This window comes from Protopterus annectens, chromosome 11.part0, assembly GCF_019279795.1.
Source record: "Protopterus annectens isolate FY-2018-M chromosome 11.part0, PAN1.0, whole genome shotgun sequence".
Taxonomy (NCBI): domain Eukaryota; kingdom Metazoa; phylum Chordata; order Ceratodontiformes; family Protopteridae; genus Protopterus; species Protopterus annectens.
Genome location: NC_056745.1, coordinates 123,537,717 through 123,565,386, shown reverse-complemented (window position 1 = coordinate 123,565,386; position 27,670 = coordinate 123,537,717). Strand labels below are relative to the sequence as shown.

Sequence of the window (27,670 nt, the reverse complement as noted above, 5' to 3'; positions counted from 1 at the left end):
AGCAGTGGAGCCGGCGAAGATGACCCGCCTCGATGCCCCAGCTATCGGCTCGAAGCCAGAGGAGTCGATGCTGGTGGCATCGAGGCAGACCGTTCCGACCTCGGCTCCAAGTCCTTGGAGCCGAAGGAGAGGCCTGCCTTTGTTTCTTAGCGATCGGATCCGACGGACTGGTCGGAGCCGCCTTTTCTTTGGCTGGAGAAGGAGAGGATGCCAAAGCTTCTTCAACGAAGGTTTAATTAATCCCTTAAGAATTAATTTATTTTTCCTCTCCTGGAGGACCCTTGAGGAAAAAGCGTGACATACACTACATGATTCCTGTAAATGCTTTGCCCCTAAGCAATACACACATAGCAGTGATCGTCCGTGATGGACATTTTGAAGCTACATTTTACACATTTCTTGAAGCCCGAAGGCCTAGGATTCTGAGACATTATAGAAATTTTCAGAAAGTAACTGTAAAGAACACTGGTGAAAGACCTATAATAGGCTTACAGTTTACACTCGCAATACTCTGAGTTAGTTAAACACAGCACAAACTCTGTAAATGTAATAATTTCTCTCAGTAGTTCCTCTTTAAGGAAGAGAAATATAAGTGAAACAGAACCGAAGTCACCTACAAATAAAAAGACCGGGAAAGGCCTTTCCAGACAAGAGGTACTCCTAGTCCACACTCACAACACAAGAATTCACCAAGTGAATTTTGTCAAACGCACTCAAAACACAAGAATAGCTGTTAAAACAGCTTTTTGTAGAGAATGAAGAAAATCCTGACAGAAAAACTAGTGAAATAATCACTACTTAACTCAGCCAGCTCGAGACCACGTCTTCACTTGTTAGCGGCAAACGAGATCTGGAGGACTGGTAGTGGTGCATCCTGGGATATGGTAAGCTCAGCCAGTAAGAGACTTCGCTCTTTGGCATAAGCGTGCCGAGTCGGAGCCGAGGGATCGGCTCCGAACCCATCATTCAGAATGTAGGCGAGATAGGATCACATAACATCTACTGTCAAAATATGGGAAAGAACAACAAAGGCAGCATCCATATTTGTGCAGTACCCTGTGACACTTTCATATTTGTCCAGTACCCTGTGACACTTTATATGTCATATTTGCGCAGTACCCTGTGACACTGTTATATGTGTGCAGTACCCTGTGACAGTTTATGTATCATATTTGTGCAATACCCTGTGACACTATGTATCATATTTGTGCAATACCATATCACACTATGTATCATATTTGTGCAGCACCCTGTGACACTGTGTCATATTTGTGCAGTACCCTGTGACACTTTATATGTCATACTTGTGCAGTACCCTGTAACACTTTATATATCATATTTGTACAGTACCCTGCAACACTTTATTATATTTGTGCAGTACCCTGTGACACTATGTATCTGAAGGGCAACAAGCTACAAGAATGCAGCTATGGCTAGCAAATGCAGTAACAGAATTACTGTTATTAGCATTTTATCAAAACTAAGAAAGAGTTTTCAGCTCAATGCTCATCTGAAAAGTTACTTGTTGGAGCTGTCTGCAGGGAATATTTTACACAAACAGATGTGTAGCCAATGCAAGAGACCTTGCTAACTACTCTAAGGCAGTTGGCTGAAGTGTTAATTTGTTTTTAATTAAGAGTTTTACTGGAAAAAAAGACAAACAGCTCATCTTCTACAATCTTTGATTCCATACAAATGCAACAGTTGTCTGTGTATATATGGGCCTCAGAATGGTCTCCAAAGCCCTTCCTTTGTGGGAACCAAAAAAGGTCTCAAGTACAACCCCTTGTGCTGGTCTTTTAAAGGTATCTGTTCTACTAAGCTAATGAAATAAGCTCCTGCAGACTGAGGAAGAGTGGATTAGCTGACTTCTTCCTTTGGCACAGGAGAAATCTTTGCCAGCTTTGGCCTTTTTACAAAGTGTGATCTGTAACTCTGGAAAAAAGAATCTGCACTATCTATTTGTCATGAATGATTTACCTCATTTTGGAGCCATTACATAAGCCATCCTGCATTGGGGAAAACTGAAAGGAAAGGGGCTGGGATAGAAAGAATAACCATGTAATAATGGCTCCTCCCTGGGGCTGAATATTCAGAAGGTTCCCCTCAGGCTTTCTATTATGGTCTCCCTACCACATTCTCTTGTGCTGACCCTTTTTTTTCCTTTAGCTGGCTTGACTTTACCTTGCCTGTGACATTAACTCATAGTTTAGAAGACACAAAAGCATGAAATAGTTGCTTAACACACTGCATGATTTTACCCATTTCTTCCATCTTCCTGAAGACTTTGCCCATAAGGCTCCTAAAGAGCAGCTCTTTGTCTACAGGGAAATTCAGGAACCACAGTTAAGACTTCTCTGAGGGGGATGAAGCCTCAGCTAGGGATACATTTTATGACAGTACCCACTGCTGGCACTCTACATGCTGCATCCCGAGCTTCATAACCACAGCTGATTGCTCTGCCACCTTATAATCTGTCTGGGTGAGGTCAATTACTTTCATCCTGAAGTCAACATCAATCACCTCCCTGAGTTTGTCTCTTACTTGGTCTAGGAAAGCAATTTGCATATACAGCCTGAGATCAGGATTGATTAAAAACTTGCATCACAAGCAGGTAGCTTAGACCTAATGACTTACGTTTCACCTTTCAGGCCCTTTAACAGGGGTATATCCACTATGGACATCTAGGCCTCAGAATGGAATTGACAGAGTTCCACTTCAGTCAGTTGTGTCTTTCTTGTCAAGAAAATTAAGTAGGTCATCCTCCTTTTAAGAAATAATGAAAGGTACTTCAACAAAAGACACCCGAGACAGGATATCTAATCTGGAAGAGGAGCCCTGATTGCTGGTGCAGTGGGATATGCTTTGTACTTTTGGAATGACAGACTCCAAAGGGGCTTCATTAGAGACTTGTTTAGTTCAAGGAGCTACAAAAGCACATCACCAGGGCCTACACTTTCGAGCTTTGATGGAATGTTGGATACTGAAACTGCATCATCTGAGCCTTTTTCTACCTTCGTAAAATGCATTTTTACGTGGAAAGGTAGAGGCTGAAGACAATCCTGAGCACAGTATGGTGGAATGGGTAAAGTTCCCTAGCCTCTTTCTATTTAGTTCTGTAAAGAATGATGCATACATGGTGAATCCCTGGCAGACCCTACAGTCTTTGACGTTATGCTCTGGGCCTAAACAAAAAACACAATTATGGAAGTCTTGGTAGATGATCTGCATACCACAGCATCAGCTACCTTTCGTAGGCCCTGAAGCATCTTAAAACATGTCTTACATCAACCCAGCTAAGCAAAAATTATACACAAAAAAAAAACAAAGTAAAACAACAATGTAATATACAGTACACAAAGCAGAGAAAATAAGGACTTTCCCCAATAGGACACTATCTTTCCTGAGCAGGCCAAACCATGCTAGACTACAGATACAAACTCAGAGATGCATACACTGGAAGCTGTGGCAAGAATACTACACACATCGTGACATCTGAAAGGAGTGGGTGTTTGCCATGCCTTATAGGGAAGGATGCTGAACTCTTGAAGTTAGGCTGGAATTGTGGGCTTTCCTCTGAGATTACAGTAGTCAGGACTATTGGAAAAATAATGTAAATGAAAACCATCAAGCCATTACGACCTGCAAGACTCTAACTAGCATAGCTACTGATAGGTAGATGTCCTATTCTAAAGTGTACCTCCTATTCATTGTTTGTACCTGACAGCCAGCACACCGGTGATACTGAACTTATGCAAAAAAAGATAAAAACATAAGTTTTTCTACAACACATCATCCACAAACCTCACTATGTTACAAAAATGAGGACAGATGAAGAGTGAATGCTGACTTGTCTTTAACAGAAACCTAATGTTACATGAACAGCGACTGGTCTGACAAGACAACCTAGGCAGCATTTACTTCAAGGACCTTATAATATTCAGATGTACAAAAAAACTAGAACCACCTGATCAGCACTTTAACAATGGGTCCTGAGTTACCTCAGCACCACACCGTAAATCACATCCATTTTGTGTTACATGCACTTTAATTCCATTGCATTTGCACTTCTTTTAATCATTACAACGGTGACTGTATATTAACACTGGGATAAGACTTGACTAGTGCTCTAGCCTGATAAACAAGTTCAAATAAATGAATTTATTTTTTTCTTTTAAAATCCGTATAAACCACCCTCACCCCCAAGAAGGTCCTACAAAATTACTCAGTGTGCAGATCACAACGGCAGCATAGAACACTCCTTTACTAAATTGTCATCAAATAATAAAAAAAATCATATTTCTCCTGAACAGAGAATTTTTTTTTATTATGTAATCACTGGACTTATGATCCCCCCAGTTCAGTCTCAAATGCAGTAGGCCACACTATATGAAGACAGAGGTGTGGGTGTGTGCGTGTGTATGACAGCTAGATCTTCCAGCTAAGTGTATCATGCAGCTGAGGCTCATAACATATTACGGAGTTATTTGAAGCAACACTTCATACAGTTATAAAGATAAGGTCATTTAATGCTAGTACAACCAACAGTCTAATGCAGGCATCAGGCTGCATTGTTACTGCCATTTCGTCCACAACAGATATACTTAACATTTTTTCAGGCTGACACACCTGCCATGCATTTAATACTCTTTTCCCTAAAAAAGTGAAATTTTTTAAGTTCTAGCAAAATATTTGTTTTGCATATTTTGACAGGGATGCACATATTTGAGACTGCGTTGTCAACATTCCCTTAAAAATATTAGTCTGTGCAAAAACAAAGTTAAAGTGAGATTACTGAGAGGTCTTATCCTATTTATTTTTTTTGTTTTTTTAATTATCCTAAAAAATCCGTGACAATACCTTAAGCGGTAAAGAGCTACTGTTATCTGAAGTCAGGATGGAATTCAAGTCAAAAAGAGCTTTGAAAACTGACAGGATGCATGCACCATTTGCAAACCACAAGTTGAAAACAATGTTCTACCTTCAGTTATCTTCAGAACAATATCAATAAAAAGTTGTCAAACATAACACCGGCATGATTTCAGACCTAAAATGAACATGCTTTTGTACAAAGGTGGTCTTTATATTCTTTGTATATATTATGGTATAAAAAATGACATAAAATGATTTGTTCATTGAAATTTAAGATGCAGATGCTCCTTTGCTTTGAAAGTAAGTACTGATAAGTGTGTTAATTTTTCTTGAAAAATGAATGAAAAAAATGTTGAATCACTTTGATTATGCAGGCTTTCATACATACACACAGCAAAACAGTCAAAACCGATCAGTGATTAGGGACAGTCACTTATTAAGTGATTAAGCAACAGGTTCCAGAGGTTCGGTTGTTTATCTGCCAAGACTAAAGTAAATTATCTATATTACCATAACTAGAGAAGTCAGAGCTATCTTCTCAGAGTTGAAATGTTTCTGTGGGATTATAGCTTAACCTGAAAGCTTTCTACTAAACGAGACCAATTCCGATAAGAACAATTTCAGAGCTACACAAACTGTTATATATTTACTTACTATTTGGTTACTGGGTAAATGGGCTGGTCAGAAGACCCTTTCCAGCCACAGCTCAAAAGTACAGAAACAAAAGCAAACATGAATGATCAAGAAGCATACAGTAGATAAGAACAAATAAAAATCAAATATATAAGGGACAACATTCAATGAAGACAACAACGTCTCAAACAGTATTTCTACACTATTTCAACAACAGTATAAACCAGAATGCAACCAAAATCAGACAAAATGCCTGTTTTGGTTTAATTTATCACTGTACCTCACAAAGTACAGTTGTGTACCTACCATAAATGTAGATGTTCGAGTGTATTCACTGTTGCAGTTATTACACTTGGGTTATCCTGCTGGCAGGCTACCCGCAGTCGGCCTGAATTCCAAAGTCTTGGTCCAGCGTTGGTTGCTGTCGTCTCTTCCCTGACGTCAGTGCGCCAGGGGTATAAAAGATGCAGCCAATGCCATTTTCTTCAGTTTTTCTTGCCCCAGATGTCAGGTGCCCCCAAATTGGTAGGCTAACAATTTATGCCAATAAGTATGCATGCAATAACAAACATTTCCTTCATCTAGCAAATGCACCACATATGTTGTATAGGATAGAGAAGTACAGATAAGTCCCAGCAAAGAAAAGGGGGATGGTGGGTGGGTAACCTGGACTGCAACAGTGAATGCACTTGAACATCTACATTTATGGTAGGTACACAACTGTACTATGTTCATTGTGTTTCACTGTTGCAGTCATTACACTTGGGTTGAATCCCAAAGCTGAGGTAGGGTGGCTGGGTCTAAATAGGATTAGGAGAGGCTATAAGGCCCTACAAAACTGCAGTGGCAAAGCCTGCTCTGGATTTAGAGTAGAGAGGTAAATGGTAGTGCTTGGTGAAAGTGTGCACTGAACTCAAGTTGCAGCCTCTAAAATGTGTTTGGTTGGTACCCCTCTGAGGAAGGCTGCTGCTCTGGTAGAATGTGGCCTAATGCCAGTAGGAATTGATTTGCCATGTTGTGAGTAACAGAATCGAATGCAGTGGCCTATCCATTTTGAAATAGTCTGCTTTGAGATAGGCTTTCCTTGTGATCCTGCAGCATATGCCACTAAAAGTTGCTCAGTCTTTCTGAAAGCTTTTGTTCTGTCCAAGTAGAAGCGTAGCTGTCTGTGTATGTCCAAAGAATGCAGGAGTCTCTCACCCTTATTCTGTGAGCTTGGATAAAAAGTAGGCAAATGAATGGTTTGGTTAAGGGCCACACTGGACACTACCTTAGGCATAAATGTCGGGTTGATCCTCAGAGAAACCCTGTCTGGATGGAAAATGATAAAAAGTTCCACAGCCATGAGAGCCTGCAACTCTGAGATTCGCCTTGCAGAGGTTATTGCTAGGAGCAGAGCTGTTTTCCAAGATAAGAACTTTATTTCAGCTGTATTGGCTGGCTCAAAAGGCGGCAGTGTGAGTTTCTCCAAGACATAATTGAGGTCCCATGCAGGTATTGGTGGTCTCCTTGGAGGTCTTATGTTTTTGGCCCCTCTGAGGTACTGCCTTAGCAATGGATGAGAAAAAATAGGTGGTTCCGTATTGTAATGAGCTGAAATGGCAGGGGCATGGATTTTAATTGATGAGAAGGAAAGGCCTTTGTCCAGCATCTCAGTTAGGTATTGTAAAATCTGAGGAATGTTTGGTACAAGCGTGTCAATTCCTTGTGCCTGGTTCCGAGCACAGAATCTCTTCCATTTTTCTGCATAAGATTTTCTGGTACTTGGCCTTCTGGCCTCCAAAATAACATCCATCACTGCTTTAGAGAGAGGTGTGTTCTGAATGGCTACATTATTCGCCATGCTGCCAGATTTAGGGTCCTGAGTTGGCTGTGCAGGATCTGATTGTTTCGTTGGGTCAGTAAGTGAGGAATTAGAGGCAATGTCCAGGCTGGGCCTTGAGACAACCTCTTTAGGCTTGGGTACCAGTGCTGGCAGGGCCAGTCTGGGGCAATCAGAATCATTTTTGTCTTCTCTTGTCTGACCTTTAGTAGTACCTTGGGAAGGAGAGGCAGAGGAGGAAAGTCATATACTGTTAGGGTTTTCCAGCTGAATGATGAGGCATCCACTTTCCATGCTTGCTTGTGATAAGTCCTTGTGCAGAATCTCTGTAGTTGGCAGTTGTGAGGGGAGGCAAAAAGATCTATGTCTGGGCATCCCCATTTCTTTGTTATCATGCTGAAGACCTGTGGATCCAGTTTCCATTCATGGGGATCCGTAATGTTTCTGCTGAGTTCGTCTGCCAGAGTATTTTTCTTTCCTGGCAGGAATTGTGCTTGCAAATGTACTTGATAAGTCAATGCTGTGTCCCACAAAGTCATGGCTTGTCTGCAGAGGGGGTAGGAATGTGTGCCTCCCTGCTTGTTTATGTACCACATGACTGTAGTATTGTTCGTCCTTATCGGTAGTTGTCCTGGATGAAGAAGGTCCTTGAAAGCTGTCAGGGCAATTTGAACAGCTAGCATCTCTTTTTGATTGATATGAAGATGCATTTGGCTTGAGGGCCATGTGCCCTGAATACATTTTCCTGCCATGTGGGCTCCCCAGGCATAATCTGAAGCATCTGTTGTTATTGACTGCCTGGCTGTGGGTAGGTTGAATTGCTGTCCCTTGTTGAGGTGACAGGACTGTGCCCACCATTAAAACTACCGTTGAAGGCAAGGAATGAGGGTAATCAATGTTTTCAGGCTGTGGCAATGTTGAGTCCAAACACTTTTTAGATACTATTGTAGTTTCCTCATATGCAGTCTGGCATATGGAATTAGCAGAATGCAGGATGCCATGAAGCCCAAAGCCTGCAGAATATTTCTTGCAGATAACTGGGTCTTTGTTGCCAACATTGTGAAGTAAGAAGTCAGTTGCCTTTGTTTGTCTGGCGTGAGATAAGCCATCTGGGCAGTTGTATTTAAGCTTGCACCCAGGAATATTCTCTTGAGAGGGTACTAATTTTGATTTCTTTTCGTTTACTGTGTACCCTAGGCAAATCAATAATCTTTTTACAAACGCCAGGTGCTCTAGTGGAATGTCCTTGTTCTCTGCTTGAATAAGGCAATCGTCTAAGTAAGGATATATTTGAATTCCTCTTTGTCTGCAATATGCAATTACTGGTGCCAGGCATTTTGTGAAGACCCTGGGCGCAGTAGATAAGCCAAAGGGCAGTGCAGAGAATTGGTAGTGCATTGAGCCAGCTATTAATCTGAGGTATCTTCTGCAAGATTGTCTGATTGGTACATGCAGGTATGCCTCTTTTAGGTCCAAAGTTACAAGCCAAGCCTTCTTGCCCAGCAAGGGCAGAAGCTGTTGCAAAGTCAACATTTTGAATTTTGGAATGTCCAGAAATGTATTTAGAATAGATAGGTCCAGTATTGGTCTCCAGGCTTTGTCCTCTCGGGGTACCAAGAAAAGTCTCAAGTAAAATCCTTATCCCTGCTCTTGCTGTGGTACTCGCTGAATGGCCCTCATGTTCATGAGGGATGAAACTTGTTTTTGTGCCTCTGCCTATTGATTGTGTGGCAGGTCTGGCATACCTTTTGCCCTTGGCAGGGTGTGAAAGTGGAACCTGTAGCCCTGGGACATTATATTCAAGACCCATTTGTCCTGGGTGATCATGTGCCAGTTTTGAGAAAAAAGTGCTAGTTTTCCCCCTAAGGGGGCTGCCAAAAGATAAGTGCTTGGTGCTGGCAGAGGGAAGTCATTGGGACGGTTTCCTGTATGGCTGTGATTTGTCTTCTCTGCTTTTGGAAGTATTAGCGCCCCACTGTTTAGGCCTGTATGAGCCCTGGGGCTGGGATCTGCCTCTAGGGTGTCTGTATCTGCCTCTTTGTGGTCTGTCTGACACTGGAAAGGACCAATTCTTTGTAGGCCAGTTCCTGCTAAATCTGGGTGGCTATACCTGTAAGAAATCCTTTACTGTTTGCATGGATTTCGCTTTGTCCTCCATTTTCTTCAACACCTCCTCTGCTTTAACACCAAATAAAGTATCATGCTGTAATGGAGCATCTAGTAATTTTGCCTTAACATGATCAGGTAGAATCTGTTCCTTTAACCAAGCATGCCTCCTAATGACAGAACCCATAACTGCAGCCCTGCAAGAGGCCTCTAGAGAATCAAAACCACATTGCAAAGTATGCTTTCCCACTTGTTCAGTTGCATGCAATAAATCCTGCATTTCCTTACTTTCTGCACAATCAAATTTTGCCAACATTTTCTGTTTTAGCAGTGACATTAAGTATTGCTGATATTTAAGCATATGAAACTGACAATTTAAAGCCCTCACAGCCAAAGTAGCACAAGTGTAAACTTTTTTCCCCCATCTGTCTAGTGCCCTAGAATCCCTGTCAGAGAGGATAGGGTTTTTTGCAGTAGAAGCCTTGACCACTTTGGGACCCTGAGAAATAGTTTCTGGATCAGCAGCAGGGTTTTTATAAAGAAATTTATGTGAGCCTGGAACCCTGTAGTATCTGTCTGGTTTTACAGGGGCAGGGGGTAAAGAGTCAGGAGAAAGGGCAGACTCTGAAAATACATCTAAAATGTCTAACACAGGGGGAATAGCAAGTGGCCTGTGCTGAGGTAGTAAAAGAAAATCTCTAAGCCTTTTCTTTGAATCTGAGTAGTCTTGGCTCTCCCAGTGGAAGTGCTCCCTCATGGTATGCAGGGTTTCCCCAAAAGAAAAATCCTCAGGAGGAGAGGCTGAAGGAATAGATTCTTCAGCATCAGAATCCTCATAGGGAGGAAGAGAGTATTCCTTCTCAGAAGAGGGAATCAGAGGAAATGGAAACCTGATCTGAAGATTCATATTCTGTCTCTTGCCTAGGCCTCTTATCAGGAGGGGGATGGGAACCCCTGATCAAGGTAATTAGGTCTCCGGCCATTTTGAGCATCTGTTTTTTAGGCATGGAAGTTTGTCCAGAAGAATGCTGTACTTGTTTCTTTGTCTTTAGAGCTGCTTTAGTCTTTGCTTTGGAAGCTGAAGAAGGCTTTACATACAACTGTGTAGGTCTGAAAACGCCCTCAAAAGCCGATGCCTGCTCAGCGGCTCCAGACCCATCTGAGGGAATAGTTTCCGAGTGTCCAATACCTTGAGTATCCAAGTTTCCGAGTGTCCAATACCTTGAGTATCCAGCCTAGCTGGCTCCACTTGGGAATCGGCAGGGGCCTGTGGCTCTGAGGTAGCGGGCGTCAGGGGCTGCGAAAGTGCCTCACTGAGAACCGGCGAACCAGCGCCTGGCTCAGCGGAAGCCTCGTCTTCGGTTTTGGACCGCGGATGCCTGTCCTTTTCCTTTCGCTTTTTATAAACTCCGTTTGTTGGTTGTTCCGACGGCATTATATAATTGAATCTTCGGCCAAAGTGATGAAAGGCAAAATTGTACCGACGCTTAATAGTGCTTTGGTTAAATCTAGCAACGTTGTGATCAGGGCCTAGGCAAGGAATACAGTAAGAATGAAAATCCCTATGAGGTATTTGTTTCCCACAAGAAATACAATTTTTCTGACATCGGTCTGGAGCAAGAAAAAAAAATTTCCCAACGGGGTACTTAGCTTTAATGAAGACTTCGGATCTGAAATTCGATTTTGAAAATCTCAGGAGTCAGCTGACTGGCACTTGTGAACTGCTTTTGCTTCGGGCACCACGCGGCAAGAAAGACTGAAGAAAATGGCGTTGGCTGCATCTTTCATACCCCTGGCACACTGACGCCAGGGAAGAGGCGACAGCAACCAACGCCGGACCAAGACTTTGGAATTCAGGCCGACTGCAGGTAGCCTGCCAGCAGGATAACCCAAGTGTAATGACTGCAACAGTGAAACACGATGAACATGACACATAGGACAGCAACAGTGCGTTACATCTTTTAAAACACTACTTGCAATGCATTTATATAAAGTTCAAGTTTTAAAGTAAGGGGGATAAGACACATGCAATAGGTACATGTGAAGTATATAGAAACATGACAACTGCAAATTTAGCAGGTATTATATAAAGTTCAAGTTTTAAAGTAAGGGGGATAAGACGCATGCAATAGGTACACGTGAAGTATATAGAAACAAAATGACAATTGCAAATTTAGCAGGTGTTAACAGTACTGGAATCAGCATATCATGTGACCTTCCCTGTTCAAACCTGACAAAATATATGCTTATCTGAGCGCATACACTACAGCATCTTCTAAACAATGGAGATGGTACTGCATTCAGCATTTCTTCCCCTTACCTTAGGACTCCTTGTTGCCCACCTGGTGTCCTATAAGTGACCCACCATTACTTCCAACATGTGAAAATTCAAATAGCAAGTTCTTCACAATGCATCCTTCAGACAGCCAGGCCAAAGTACTGGCAACTCCTACATGTTTCTCCTTTGAGGTCTAACTCTAAGTAATAATGACACTTGCTATTGGGGATTGTGATAAGTGGAATACCACCACAGCAGCACTTCAAATGTCACGGTCTTCTAGGTATCATAAAGGAGAAGTTTCTAATGATGCGTGCTAGGAAAGATATGAACTATGTAAATGCCATCAAACTAGAGCTCGTATAGCCAAAAGCACTATTCTAGTCAGTTGCAGTCACAGCATGGTATGTACTGGTGAAGAGTTCCCCCGCCCACATTAGACCATTCTGATGGACAAGGCACTCAAAATAAAAAAACATGACAATGGTAATAGTGGGAAAAGCAGGTCCATCAGGCAGTCTGAAGCCTCCTGATAGGATGAGTGGAACTTAAAATCACACTGAGGGTTTGATCATACCACTGTAAAAGATGGGCATTAAATTACAAATGACTGCTTTTTGAAGTGGAACTGCAAAAAAAAAAAAAAAAAAAATATATATATATATATATATATATATATATATATATATATATATATATATATATATATATATATATGTCTATATGTTCGTCTTTTTCGGCTTTTCCCGGTTAGGGGTCGCCACAGCAGAACTCCGGTCCGCTAATGATTGGCAGTCGATTTTTATGGTGGCGAGTTGCCAGCCCAACGCCCAACCTTCATTGAAGGCATGCCCATTCACGCATGTCTTTCGGAGGCCACTTGACCGCGGGGAGGACATAGACTCCACACAGAAGGCACTCCAGCTGAGACTCGAACAGGAGTACCTCTTGCTGTGAGGCAAAAATGCAACTATATATATATAAAAAGATCATCTATCCAACACTGATTCACTGGGTATTATGGGGAGTACATTTTGTGGTACATGTAGACAATGTAAAGTCATGGCTAAAACAAAATCTTTCACATCAGTCAATACAAAAAAGGTATTTGACATACGATGTTTCATTACATGCAATAGCACTTGGGTAATATATATGGCTGTCTGCCAGTGTGGAGCTTTTTATGTAGGGCAAACTTCTTGTGCGTTGAAGCAAAGGATTTGCTTACATATTAGTGACATTAAGTGTCAACGCACAAGAAGTGCCCTATATAAACATAAATTAGTTCATCCTACATCACACTTTATATTTATAGGTTTGGATAAAGTTGTGGCACCAAACCTAGGGGACAGTCATAAACACCAAATGTTAACAAATAAGGAGCGCCGCTGGATTATAAATCTGGGGGCCATGTTTAAACCAGGGTTAAATGACCACTGGTAATAATTGTAGTTTTTGAAATATTAGATGTTCCTAGCAAAAATTTCTGCATATTTCCAATCATACATAGGCCATTGGGGTTTATCAACTTTGTTGCACTTTTGCTATCAGATGGTGGGTTTCACCAGGGGGTATTGGTATGAATGTGAGTGTATCAATTGGATACACTCATATTCTTATTATTTACTTTTGTATTTTTTAAATGCATTTGTTCTAAGTTAGTGTGGTTGCTTACAAGGTGTTTCATATTGGCCTGTTCTTTTTTAATGGAATGGGTGTCTTTATGTATTCACATGTTTGTATGTTTTTGGGTGAATGTTAGGCTATCTCATCATGCATTATAGTAATTATTAAAGAACAATATTGTATTGTTCAATATAGTATTGTGCTTGAGTGAGATATATATTTAAAGCATTCACTTTTTTGTTTATTATTTTTTTGTTTATTTTTACTTTTACATACACACATGTATAAATAATTTCAGTCCTTAGCTACTATGAGCTCGGGTTATATGGTTATTATTCAAGCACTGTATCTTTAATGAGTGACGCATACTATACGCATTGCGCGTATATCTAGATCTGCCTTTCTACTTTTTGACTGCACACTGAGGACGCTGTGAGCGAAACCGGCCACCGGTTTGTGTTATGGGGCTGTGGATGTCCTAATAAACTACTCTCTACTTTATGCTGACCTTGTGATTTATTTCGAGTGCTGGGATTATTTGTGGAGTTTATATATATATATATATATATATATATATATATATATATATATATATATATATATATATACATTATACACATATGTACATACTCGTATATCTCACGGCTAAGAAGAAAGTGGAGAAATTACAGCCCAGTGAGGGAAGTACACCAAAGCTGTTACTCGTTTAAGTAAAGGATTCTATGTTCCATTTTTGATTGGAGGATATAGAAAAGGAATAGCGGAGGGGGGGGGGGGGTTCCCTTGGCATACCAACCTACTGACCACTATCTGCCTGTCACTGCTCTGGTTACTCATTTTATGTCTTGATGACTAACCCCAAAAAGGGGCTCCCACAAAATACTGAGGGTTACAATGGACTGCCAGTCTTATTAGTCAATGACACCTGGATGGGTGAAAGCACAGGAAACTGTGCAAGGCTTATGGAGCTACTTGGCCATCATTTCAGCTTAAAACTCATCCTCTGTATCACATGTGACAAAGTCTGCAACAACTTGCTTTCTGCTGCTCGGAAATAAAATTAATTTCAAATCCTTTGCGTAGACATAAATATGTATCCTGATTTATACTTTGTTGCCAGGCACAACAGCTCTGATACTATGCAGAAGCAACTAAAAACACTTAATATTTCATACATCTTTATGCTAACCACTCATTGCAGCATACTACATATGTACGTAAGCATTGTAATTCAAGACTGCGGTCTGCATGTATGCGTGGCGTATTTAAAGCAAATCATAGCTTCTGACATGCAGTGGCTGCATGTAATAAAGCAGATGAAGTACAAATCTGCTGTTTCTAGGGGTTGCTATAATTTCAGATTTCTTTCTTTCTACAATGCAGGTCATATAAAATGCACGTTTTTAAGTATGAAACCTATATAATATTTTCCTGCATGTTATATATGCAGCTTATAAAGCAATACATACCATCATAAAAATAAAAATAATGCAATTTGGTGATAACACCACAAGACACTCAGAGGTGGCATCATGAATCTCTTCAAATACAACAGCACGACTTTCTTGCATATCTTCTCCTTACAAATCACTTTACATCATTCCTTGGAGTTAAATAAAGAGATATGAAACACACAAGACTCACCTTCTCAGCAAGAGCTTCTTCTAAAGTAGCAAGGGCAGTGTCAGTATTAGAGGTGTCAGCCTGAAGTGACTTAAGACGATCCTTTAGACTGGTCATCTGTTTTTCCTTATCTCGCAGTTGTTCTTGCAGATTTTCAATCTGTACAAAAACAAACAAGCTAGTTTCATAATTTTTAAACTCTAAAATGAAATCAAAATGTTTTCTTGCAAGAATGCAGTAAGCCAAATAATCAATTTTTCTGTGCAGATTAAAAAGAAATAACTTCTAAATGCTTTAACGTATATATACAACTCCCTATAAATGATTCCCAACTATAATGCCAGCAACACTGGTTCAATTACAGGTGCACAGACATTAAGGGAAAGAAACTAAGCAAATAGTGGCTAGCTCTCCTCTCCTAGAGGGGTGGGATGTGCGGGGATTCCTGGAAAGCCTCTGTGCATGACTGGAGGACTACTAGCAAGGAAGCAGCAAAAGAGATGGGGCATCTTTGAAATCTTTGTTCAACAGTGGAGAATTTGGGAATAGTTAGAGGCACAGACAAAACAGAATGCTTTCACACAGTACAAGAGCAAAAACAGAACACGCTTTTTATCCATTTCTTACTGTTACTGGGGACAAACACGCAGCATGGGCAGTTTTCAGACCTCGGCAACAGTTAGGGTAAGCAGGGTAAGCAAAAGCTACTAAAATAATCTATGATGCCATTACACTGCCAACTAGATCATATTTTATTCCTCTGATTCAGTCTTCACTTTTGTCTAGTAGTTGGTAGTTTGAACAGTGCCTCTCAGCGCTCTTCTCTCTCCTTTAACACAAACTTCACCTGCACCATGCTCTTTCATGCTGGACGTTCACTCTCGCTTAACCCACAAGCTAACTCTGCTCTCTTCTTGCCCTCATCAACCTCTTATACACTATCAAATCTTGCATTTACTCTGAAAAACTGCATCCAGGATTGTTCTAACCCAAAAGTAATATGCCAAAACATACCGTTATCTTTTCTTTAGCGTAGACTCATCCAGCATCCTCCTGATTACCTGACTCTGTAACAAAACTACATACAGCCAATGTAGAATACAGCTTCAGGAAGAATGCCAATAAATATCCAAGTTCAAAAATAGATAAATGCTGGTTTAAAACTTTCTTTATTTCCACAAAACCAAGGTTAACGCCAATATATTCCACTTAAAACACACGTTTTCGTTGCTGAAATGCAACTTCTTCAGACCAAGAGAACATCTGAATGAATGGTTTATATATACTAATTTTAATACAACATGTGATTCCTATTAACTGGTTAAAGGTGTACATCCTAAAATAGCATATACTTTGGTTTATAAATGCCTTCAGCAAAATAGTAAAATGCCTGAACAATTTTACCAACATGTTATGGTTTAACACATAAATCATGAATATACATATCTATTAAAATACTAACATACAAATATCTCCTTGTTGAACCCTGTTGTTAAAAAATATAAAACCATAAAATACTCTAATATAAAAGTAAAAATCTACATTCTACTAGCCTTGAGTTTTAATATAGGTTTGATAGAAATGTAATCGTTCAAACCAGGCTTCTTGTTTGATTCCAACGAAATCTGCCAATGGGTCTCCCTTTCTTCTAATTTGGCCTGCCAAGGTCCTCCCCTGGGGTCCGGATTGATCTTTTCTAGTACAAAGAATCTATATTTGGCTGTGGGGCATGTCTGTGTATGTTTGTACAGGGCATTGTTGATATTAGCTTTTTTTACATCATACATATGTTCGTATATCCTACGTTTAAGAGTACGTTCTGTTTTGCCCACATAATAAGCTGGGCACTGTAAACAGATTGCAAGGTAAACTACTCTGTTGCTATTGCAGTTGTAATACTCTCTTGCTTTTACTACTCTATCCAAAGCTGTGATAGTAACTGCTTCGTCCTGTATGATATATGAACACTGTGAACAAGTACCACATTTGTAGGTGCCTTTACGTACACGTGTTGTTTTATTTTCTGTGGGTATTTGTTCTAATAAACTTTTAATGTTTTTGCCCCTACTAAACACCATCTTGAATTCTTTTCCTTGCAAATTAGGTAGATCAGTAATGGCCATAAAGGCATCCCACTCTTGCATAATAATATTTCTAATATCGGTTGAGTTTGAACTATATTGGGTAATAAAAGCATGTGGAAAATCCACATTGTTGTCTACTGTTTTCTGCTCGGGTGTAGTGATACCTGTCCCCAATATTGGGTTATATCTATCCTTTCTGCCCTTAATCACCTGTTCCTGGATTGGGTTAATGAACGTTACAGGGTATCCTCTGTTCATAAACATGGATTTTAAATTATGACATTCACTTAGGAATTCATCATCTTCTGAGGTCATACGTGAAATCCTTACGTACTGTCCTTTAACAATGCCCCTTTTCTGATGAAATGGGTGAGAGCTGTTGAAATGGATGTAACTGTTTGAATAGGTAGGCTTTCTGTATACATTGGATTTGAAACCCCCTTGTGCTCTCTTACTAAGAAGGACATCTAAGTACTCTACCCTATCCTCAGTTATTTGATGGGTAAATTTGAGGAAATCCGTTGTATTTGCTAAGTATTCCATAAATTCCTGGATTTCACTATGGGACCCTGTCCAAAAAATACAGATATCATCCAAAAACCTGTGATAGGCTACCCAATGCTTGCTATATGCACTATTGAGGACAAATTTGCTTTCCCAAATTGAGAGAATGATGTCTGCGTAAGTAGGGGCACAATTTGCCCCCATAGCGACACCAGAAATCTGCTTGTAAAATTCTCCCCCAAAATGAATGAAATTATGATATAAAACTAATTTCATTAAGTTCATAATAACAAAACTGTCCCCTGGATTAACTTTAGGACTAACTGAAATAGCCTCATCCAACCATTGTAGGCCTGTTTCATGAGGAATAACCGAGAACAGGTCTACCACATCTATGGTAAGGTAAAACTACATACAGCTACACATAGTACACACATCAGGAAAGAAGAAAGTGCGCACACACACACACACACACACACACACACACACACACACACACACACACACTTATCAGGGGGAGAAGAAATGTGTAAAGCGCACACACATCAGGGAAGACCGTACAAGAGCAAAAACAGAACACACCTACTTTATTACTAGGGGCATTGACTACAGCTCTGATCTGAGATATATAACAATAAGTATCCTTTTCTGTGCATTTAAAGTATTTTTTTGATTGTATCTGCTTTATTTTCTGAAAAACAAAATATACTTGTTTCCCGCCTTTCTAAGCTAGTATAGTCCAGTTTTCAGGTTAGTGCTGAATTCAGGGCTGTGTTACAAATCTCTGTGTTTGCCCATACCTTACTTGGATAGAAGGAAGTTTCTCCGTTTACCTGTGAGAGAGGGGAGCTTTGAGAAGCCTATTTGTCCCTGTAGGAGTGGTTTGAGCCCAGAAATTAGTAATTTATTGGCCATTTTGGGCTAATTTCTCTCTCTTTCATTTCCCTGCTATAAAAAATGCATTTTCCCGGTTTTGCACGCCGGGCAGCGCCAGTTAGCTACGGTACAACTATTCCTGGCTCCACAAACTCTCCTCTTCAATTTTTCCCTTGGAATTAGACAAACTTTCAACTTAAGCACTCAAGCCATTCATTTCTCAGCCTGGCACTTGCTCAAAACTCATAGCAAGCACTTATAAACCCTAGCACTAGACCCCCCTATACTGTACAGAAGGACAAGGCTCTCTATTCAACCTTACCAGCCAATCAGTAAAACAGCTCACTGTACCTATCCAGGCATGTCCAACATTTCAGGTGTACTCTCCAGTCCAACTGGTGAATCTGGGCATTTTGAGGCAATGTTACAACTGCCTCATGTACACAGACAACCCTCTCCTCCTACCTCCAAACACTAATACATGCGAGAGATGCAATTATACAGCCAAACTGGAGGCTAAGCTCTCTCAACCCAAGACTGGAACAGATAGTCAAGAGGAGAAGGGAAATACTTGCATCACACCACCAGTCTCACATAGACCCATTAAACCAGCACTGGCAAAAAACACACATAAATATACGAAAACATACTCGGAGGCTCTAAATAAAAATCTGCAAAAGCAACAGAGACCTCCAAAGCAGACATCCAAGCAACCTCCATCCCCCAACACAAACCATGAAACACATACTTGACAAAACCAGTGTGCCATGCAATCACAGCCCTTAAGGCAATATAACATACCCAACATACTACTAATAGGTGACTCTCTAGTCAGGCACACTGACATCCCACTCACTAGGCTGAACAAGGAGAAGGTTACTGTTAGCTGCCTGCCAGGTGGCAGGATCCGCCACATAAAACAAGCACTCAGGTCACTCCAGAACAAGTACAAATACGACTCTGTCATTGTCCATGTTGGTGTGAATGACCTGAGCCATACCTCCCTAGACTACATGAAAACAGACATGGAAGAGCTCTTTGATCACATGACCCTGACCCGGAGTAGCATCCTGCCCTCACTAAGAATGATACCACTGTATAAAAAAAAAAAATCATCAATTTCAACGACTGGCTAAGTTGCTGGTGTCATTCAAAGGGGATCCAGTGTCTGCCCGCCTGGGATAACATGCTCGACAAGCCATGCTGCTTCATTAGAGATGGCTTGCACCTATCACCCTTAGGCTTTCGAATACTGGCCAAGACTCTTGCCACAGCCATAGTGTCTTTTTTAGGCAAGGCTCAAAAGACAAACCCACCGCCGTAAATAACACAAGTAACAAAAAGCTGAGGGTAATGCTACTTAATGCCAGAAATCTAAACCTCAAAATGCACGCACTCGAGGCACTCCTCAGTATGGAGAAAACAGATATATGTGCAGTAACAGAAACCTGGTTTAAGGCTCCAGAGAGCACCCTAGCACTACCAGGCTACAACTCATACCATACATTTTAGCCAAAGAACCCGGACCGAAAAACAAAAGGCTGGAACATATCCATATTCATCAAGGATACCCACATCTCCAGGTTAGTGGCACAGCACGATGCTTCAGAGATCATCCACATGCAACAATGGGCAAAACTGCAATTCAAATTGTAGCTTGCTACAGATCACCCACCATGTCCCAGGACCCACATTCCGCATTTCTGGAAACACTAGGAAACAAAGGTCCTACCAAACACCCTAATATTGGGTGATTTCAATTACCCAAACATTAACTGGGAGAACTACTCAAGTACTAACTCCCTTGCCCAACATTTCCTAGAATTTATAAACTCAAATGCCCTGGATCAACTGGTCAACACTCCCACCAGAGGTGACAACATATTGGAACCGGTCATCACCAACATGGGCGACCGGTGTTCCACACCGGAGGTCAACCCCTCGCTGGTTAGATCTGACCATAAACAAATCACTCTGGATATCCACATTCCGCCCCCACCCCCGGACAAGGAAACCACAGTGAAAAACTTTTCAAAAGCAAACTTCACATTACGTAAGACCAAGAAGGAAAGTTTCAAAGCCCCCATGCTAAAGGGTAGCGCTGTCCAAGCTGCAAAATCCTTTACTAATGCATTCTATGGGCACCTACAAGAATGCATGGATTGTGCTATCCCAAGCAAAACCAAGACTCACTCCTCCAAGAAATGGAAACCAATCTGGTGGACCCCTGCCATAAACAAGCTATACAATAGAAGGAGGAAACTAGTACAGAAAAGAGTAAAATCCCAAGAAGGGAAGACATCCCTGATCAGTATCAGCAAAAAACTACGATCCCTCAAAATCATCCCAGGTTAGCTTTGAAAGAAAAATTGCCAAGGACTCCAAAGATAACCACAAAGCATTCTTTAGCTATGTCAAGAATCTAAGTGGCAATGCTCAGACCTGCTCGGAGTTAGTGCAGAATGGCACAAAATACACTGAACCGATCGATATCGCCAACATCCTGGCAGACCGGTTCAGTGCAAACTTCACCCCCCCCTCTCACCCACAAAAGGGCCCATAACCATACCAGAAGAATGTAGAGCTCCTGAAATTACAGACACTCAGGTTAAAACAGCTCTCTCCAAAGCCAAAAACACAGCATCAATGGGACCGGACGGTGTCCCAGGCTGCATCCTACATGAGCTCAAAGACTAACTAACCCCTCACCTAAACACACTGTTCAAACTCAGCCTCTCCACAGGCTACGTACCTATAGAGTGGCGCACAGCAACGGTTCTTCTGCTCCACAAAGGTGGAGCCACAACAGACCCCAGGAATTATCGCCCTATAAGCCTGACTAGCTTGGTCTGCAAGGCTATGGAGCGCATCATCATGGAACTCATTAACAGAGACATTGGGAACCTCCAAACATTGGACCCTACCCAGTTCGGCTTTAAGAGCAGATCATGCCTCCTAAATCTGGTGGACTTCTTTGAGACAGTTACCAAGGCTATAGACAAGGGAAAGGTGGTACACACAGCCTACCTAGACCACGCAAAGGCCTTTGACACCATTCCCTATTCTGGTATTATAGACAAGCTCACCAGCCTGAACATAAACCGCTATGTCACAAGATGGGTTGCCAACTGGCTCACGGACAAAACCCACATGGTGAGAGTTGCGGGAGCTAGGTCCGATTCTAAACCGGTTACAAGTGGCATTCCCCAGGGCTCAGTCCTAGGACCTCTCCTGTTCAGCATATACTTCTCAGAGGTACAGACAAGCACAGGAGGACTATGGCTGACCAAGTTTGCAGATGACTGCAAACTAGGGGCTATAATTTACTCTCCAGCTGACACAGACATCCTCCAAAAGGGTCTCACTGAGACAGATACCTGGTGTCAAAATCATGGCCTCAAGCTAAATGCCAAAAAGTGCATAGTCATCCCCTTTGGAAAAAACAAAGTACCCACAAACTACCACACAGGTGGTAGTCCCCTAAATATGGAAGATGTAATAAAGGATCTGGGGACCCAAGTAGACAGTAATCTCTCCTTTGATAATCACATTGACAAAGTGGACAAAAAACCTTCTGTGTGGCCCACCTAATTACAAAAGGGTTCGCATCCAGATCAAAAGAGGTCATTCTGCCCCTCTACTCATCACTCATCAGACCCATCACAGAGTACAACGCCCCATTTGGGATGTACCTTACAAGACACCTGCAACAGCTGCAAAGACCACAGAAGTACCTCACCAAGAGGATCACTGGCCTCAAACAGATGCCCTACGCAGCTCGACTGAAGAAACTCCAGCTGTAATCGGTTGCATACCGCCTACTCAAGAGATAATTTCTGCCTGACATACAAGGCCATGTCCAACCCAGAATTGATGTACATGCTCCACCTAAAGAAAACCCTACCCCCTCAAGCCACACACTCTAGGGATCTAAACCTCACCACAACAATAAATAGGATGTGTTGGAGGGATAGATTCCTGTCCCAGAGACTTCCCATGCTTTGGAACAAGATTCCAATCTACATTAGGCAGAGCTCATCGCTAACACTCTTCAAGAGAAACCTTGACGAGTGGATGGGAAACAGAAAGTTTACCCCGGGGATCACTTCAGTGGCTCTGCTGGACAGAGGCACAGGGAGCTAATCTTAGGGGGTGGCGAAAGCCAACACATTCTGGCTAGGCTTATAAATGCCTTTGGGCAGATAGCCTAGTACCTACCTATGAACTTATAAGAAATGTGCAAGACACACATCAGGGGAGAAGAAATGTGTAAGGTGCGCGCACAGTACACCCATCAGGGAGAAGAAATTTGTATAGTGTACGCATGCATCCACACACACATCAAGAAAGAAGAAATGTGTAAGGCACACACACTGTAGACACATCAGCAGAAATGTGTCCAGGTTCCTTACTTCCTTACATGAGAAGCCCTATACTTACACTCCACTTAGTACTACTAGCCAATGCCTACAATCACGAGCAACAAGCCAGACTATGCATCATAAGGTGTCAGAAAGTATCAGCTCTGGTTCATGAAGGAATATTAAAAAAAATTAAAGAAATGGAAATGCAGCACATGGCCAGGCTTCATAAAAAACTCAAGTGCTACATCTTCAGTGATAAACAGGACAGCACTCATCAATAGCTGCTCAACTCCTAGCGACTGTGAGAACAGTACAAAGCGTCCTAGTTCAACAGCAGCAGTTCAGCTGAATGCAAATCATGATGTCAGGGTATCACTACCTTAACTTATGTTTGCTTCCCTCAGTAACTGAACAAGTTACAAAACAAGAGGTCAGTGTGCCTGGACAACTGCAACGATGTGTAGCAAACACATTATTCAAGAGTAACAGCTGCAACCTTGTAGTTGTTAGGTAGACTGTTCTTTTCATATGGCAACATGTGCTTTGAACGCAGGTAACAGTGATACCTTATCCAAGTTCTAGAAATACAAGTCCTTTCACTAGGTACATCAACAAAATGAATACTAGAACTGTGCTATTTTACAAAGATAAATAAATAAGTAAATAAAACAAGCAAATTATCTCACACTCAGACTGAATAATGGATTACCACTTCTGTTTCATTATAAAAAAACAAGCGTAATGAATCAGAAATACACACACAAGCTTTGCGAAGATTAAAAACAAACACTGCAATTCTTTGCAAAATCAATTTAATATAGCTTAAAGAGTTTGTACACCACACTTACTAGCCTTTGTACTCATCAGCTGCAAAGTGATTCTCGAGGTTAATGGGAAATAAGTCCAGGTGTCTGTGATTCTAACTTAGGAAAACTCTAAGGCCAGTGGAGTGGAACGATTTTTCAAACAAGCAGGTCAGTGACACAAAGTAGTAACGTAGTAAACATTGTTAATTTACCTGATTACAAACTTCCAGAGAAACAGTGCCAAAGGTAAAAGTGGTGTGTTCAGGGAAAGTTTCCTGCAAAAGCAGAAGGCTAGGTGTTTCTAATTCCACAACAAAGCCGCAGCTCATTTAGGTTAAGAAAACATCCAGTATACAGTACAAAATGCATCCTAAGTGAAGAGGTCGCTACTTACAGACGTTTAACAGCACACTGGCCTTTACATTTCATTCACTCATTTTCTGATATCCAGTTATTCAGTTCAGAGTTGTGGGTGAGCTAGAACTTATTCCAGCATGTAATGAGCATAAAGGAAAGAACCAATCCTAGATGGAGTCTCACACAAGGACACATACAAAAATCAAGCAATTAAATCCCATTCAGTATACCTTTGGAACGTGATATGAAAGAAACTGAAGACTGTGTCGAAAACCCTCATGATACAAGAGCTCCCCACTGACAGCAACCTCAGCTACAGCCTGCATTATCACCACTTCAGTGACATAACAAACTATATTACATTCATTCCTCTGCAGCTGGGAGTCACCTGAACAGCAAGAGCATCAGGAGAGGCAGTAGTACATTTGAATGGCATCACTCTACCCCTTGAGATGGGGGATGAGTTACATACATCATTACAGGGACCAACAATGCCCTCTCCCTGCAAATGCATGACTCTGTGCTCTTACTAATAAGGGCCACGATAAGATGGTGGCCTGGATGCCTCAAAACCCATCTTGCAGGATGCCTACAAATTGCCACCCCTCCTATGAGGGGCCGTGGCACTGTGTCTCCTCCTTAGCCCTGCCCTATCCCCTGCCAGTTCCATCAAGCATTCAAGCCAGTAATTGATCTCAGGTTACCAGACTGTAATCAAGGCTTTAGACCACTATGTCACTGGATTTGGCTGTTATAAGACAGCTTGTTAATGATATTTTCAGTGTGTGATTAGTGGGTATATATAGCACTAGCTTGCCAGTTCCCAAAGAATTTAACATTACAGGGGGGTTGGGAGGGGGTTTACAATGACAGACAATAACAGGCTTTCCCATTTTCTGATTTACATGAATGCTGCTATTTATGAACCACTGCTGTAATTCAGAATTACTCACACATACTCACTCAATCAATAGATGACTGCAGAAATGAAGGGACGGGCTGCGCCAGCCACTGAAGTTTGTACTTTAGGGTGGTTGTGTGCACTTCTGGAGAGCTGAGGCAATCAAGTCTATGGATGTTGGTGCTCTGGTGTTTCAGAGTCGGAAAACTTAGGATCCTGGAAGGCTGGAGTGCATAAACATATCATGGAGAAGATGGGAAGCTATGCCAGTCATTACATTGCTCCTCTTGAGCTTTTCCCTCTTTTCAGGGATTATGTGACCTTAAACAGGATGTACATACAGTTGAAGGAACAGAAAAAGACTGTCTTAACTGTTCCTTGCCAGAAAACACAAATCTAATAAAGAGCTCATATGTGAACCCCACCCCTGCCCACTCTTATTCATGTGTGCTAACCCTACCACTAACTTCAATTCTACAAATTAGGGTACCGAATACATTTTCCCTAACAGTACCACCATGCAGACAGATTAAGTCTGCAAATTAGTGATCAAGATTTTTATTTTAATGGCTCAGAAAAAAAGAAAACTGTTTTCCTTTTACAGTCAATTTAGAGATTCAAGGAAATAGCTCTTCAACAAAATAATAATGACTTTCTTCTTAGATGAAATAAGTCTCTTTGATGTGTGTACTACAAATAGTAATATACTCAAAATAACAAGCACTACCTCTCCACTACTTCCAGCTTTGGTGCACAGGAAGTGGCAGTGACAACTTATCAACAATCTTCTTGGGAAAGGTTAACTATCATAAGGAAACATAACCGAATGGAAAAACAACTGCAGTTAAATCACTAAACCACTACAGTGCAGCTCCAACTAAAATACTACAGAATATAATAAACACCAATGTACTGTGAACTAATATATGCAGTATAACAACATACAATAATACAAGTCTGTAAATCATGCACAGCTAAGTACATATAGTCCCCAACAGCTCCACAAGTGTGGTATTTGGGAAATGGAGGAAGAGAGTCTATCTTGAAATAATTGCCTCATTAATCATACACCTATTGCTATAGGAAGTATACTCAAACAGAACTGTACTATCTTCATCTTAAGGATCACTGCTATAGCAGCTAGTGCAGTACTACGTAATGATGGTCTACAACATGCTGTGCAGGACAGGGAATGCAAATACTTTAACACCTCCAGTCTACATATGCAGTTTCTGATGATTACAGAATCTATGGAAAGATGCCCGAGTGGCAGCTTCGCAAATAGTCTAAACAATGACATTTCTGAAGAATGAGGCAATGCTAGCTGCTGATTTGATGGAGTGAACACTAAAATCTCTTGTGAAAATCTTGGATTTACCATAAAAAATAGACAAATGCATGAAAGTGTCTATTCAGGGAGTGGAAGACCCATTTGTTGTAACTGTTCATCTTATTTCAGTGGCTTAGTGCTTTCAATGTTTCAGCAGACTTTAGTGTTTGAATGCATACACACTGCACAAAGGTCTCTTACCTTCATTTTTCTGTTGAAGAAAAAAGGGCTAGATAAAACAAATTTATTTACACCAAAGTGACAAATTGCCCCTGGGGAAAAATCAATATATGTTCCCTTACAGACCGGGACCTAAAGTTAAATACTGTTGTGGCTTTTATTTAAAAAAAGTGTTTCAGTGGAGAGAGAAGTGAGATCTGCAGGATTAAAAGACCCAGAAGGAGACCCAACAGACTTCTCAGATACAAAATTCAAGCTCCATATTGAAGATAAATGGGCTGTCGGAGGCCATAGATGAAGAGAATCTTTCAAGACCCATTTACCAGCAATGTGAGAAGCCAAAGGGAAACATGAAGGCATACAGAAAGAAACTGCAAACAAGTGAGCTTTAAAAGAGGAGAAATAAAGTCAGTACTGCACAAGGTACAAAAATATTCAATAGCTGATGGCCTGAATGCAGTGTGACACTTACAGTCTGGATCTGTATATTAAAATGAAAATCTGGTGAATTTAGATGGGCATTACATTCTTGTGATGGGCCTTTTACTGTCTTTTAGAAAAGAAAATACCTTTAGAGAGAAACAGCGACTGCATGGTATTAACCAAGATCCGCCATGCAGTTGGAATGAAGTTTGGACACAGACTTCTGCATTCTTGACAGAAATACCTTTACAGGCTTACTAAGCAGGAATTGGAAGACCTTGTGCATCACAACAGGAAAATGGGTTGTTAAAGGTTTGTGCTGTCTGCTTCAGATTTGAGACACCAGCTTCTTCTGTTTTACACTAAGCTTTTATAATGCAAAAGGTCTTCCTATTTCTGCTTAGTAAGACTGTCAAGGTATTTTCGTGACTTGGAATGTAAATAGCCTGAAGTGATAAGTCCATCTGGCATGCTTGCTTCAAAATTATCACAGCTAAGCTGAAAAAATATATTTTATTTATATATATATATATATATATATATATATATATATATATATATGAATGAACAAGTGTCTCCTTATTGGATGATGTATCACCTTACTGCCAGGCTATTTGTACCAAATTAAGTGGTGCCCAATTTTAGGACTGGCATGCAATCTGTCAGCATTTTACAGACAACCATCAGCTACTTGAGTATGATACGCTGTTCTTTTAAGGATGGAGAACACAGACATTGCACTTTAAGGTCTTGGAGATGATCTCCCAAGCTAAGTGTCATATGAGTCTTCATATGTTTTTGGCTTAAAAATGAAGGAAGGAGATGTAGTCTGCAATTGATGACAAATTTGGTTGTAGTTCTGTTGGAATTGTATCATCTGGGCTG

General features: G+C 41.0%; 1 protein-coding gene across 1 annotated transcript in view; it reads right to left on the bottom strand.

The window, feature by feature from the left end:
* The window catches only part of ERC1 (ELKS/RAB6-interacting/CAST family member 1), a 3,640,161-nt gene that overhangs the window by 2,372,565 nt on the left and 1,239,926 nt on the right, over nt 1-27,670 (bottom strand). Inside the window, exon 14 of the mRNA XM_044087500.1 lies at nt 14,982-15,119. Coding sequence (XP_043943435.1) covers nt 14,982-15,119 — 138 coding nt within the window. The remainder of the gene's footprint in view (nt 1-14,981; nt 15,120-27,670) is intronic.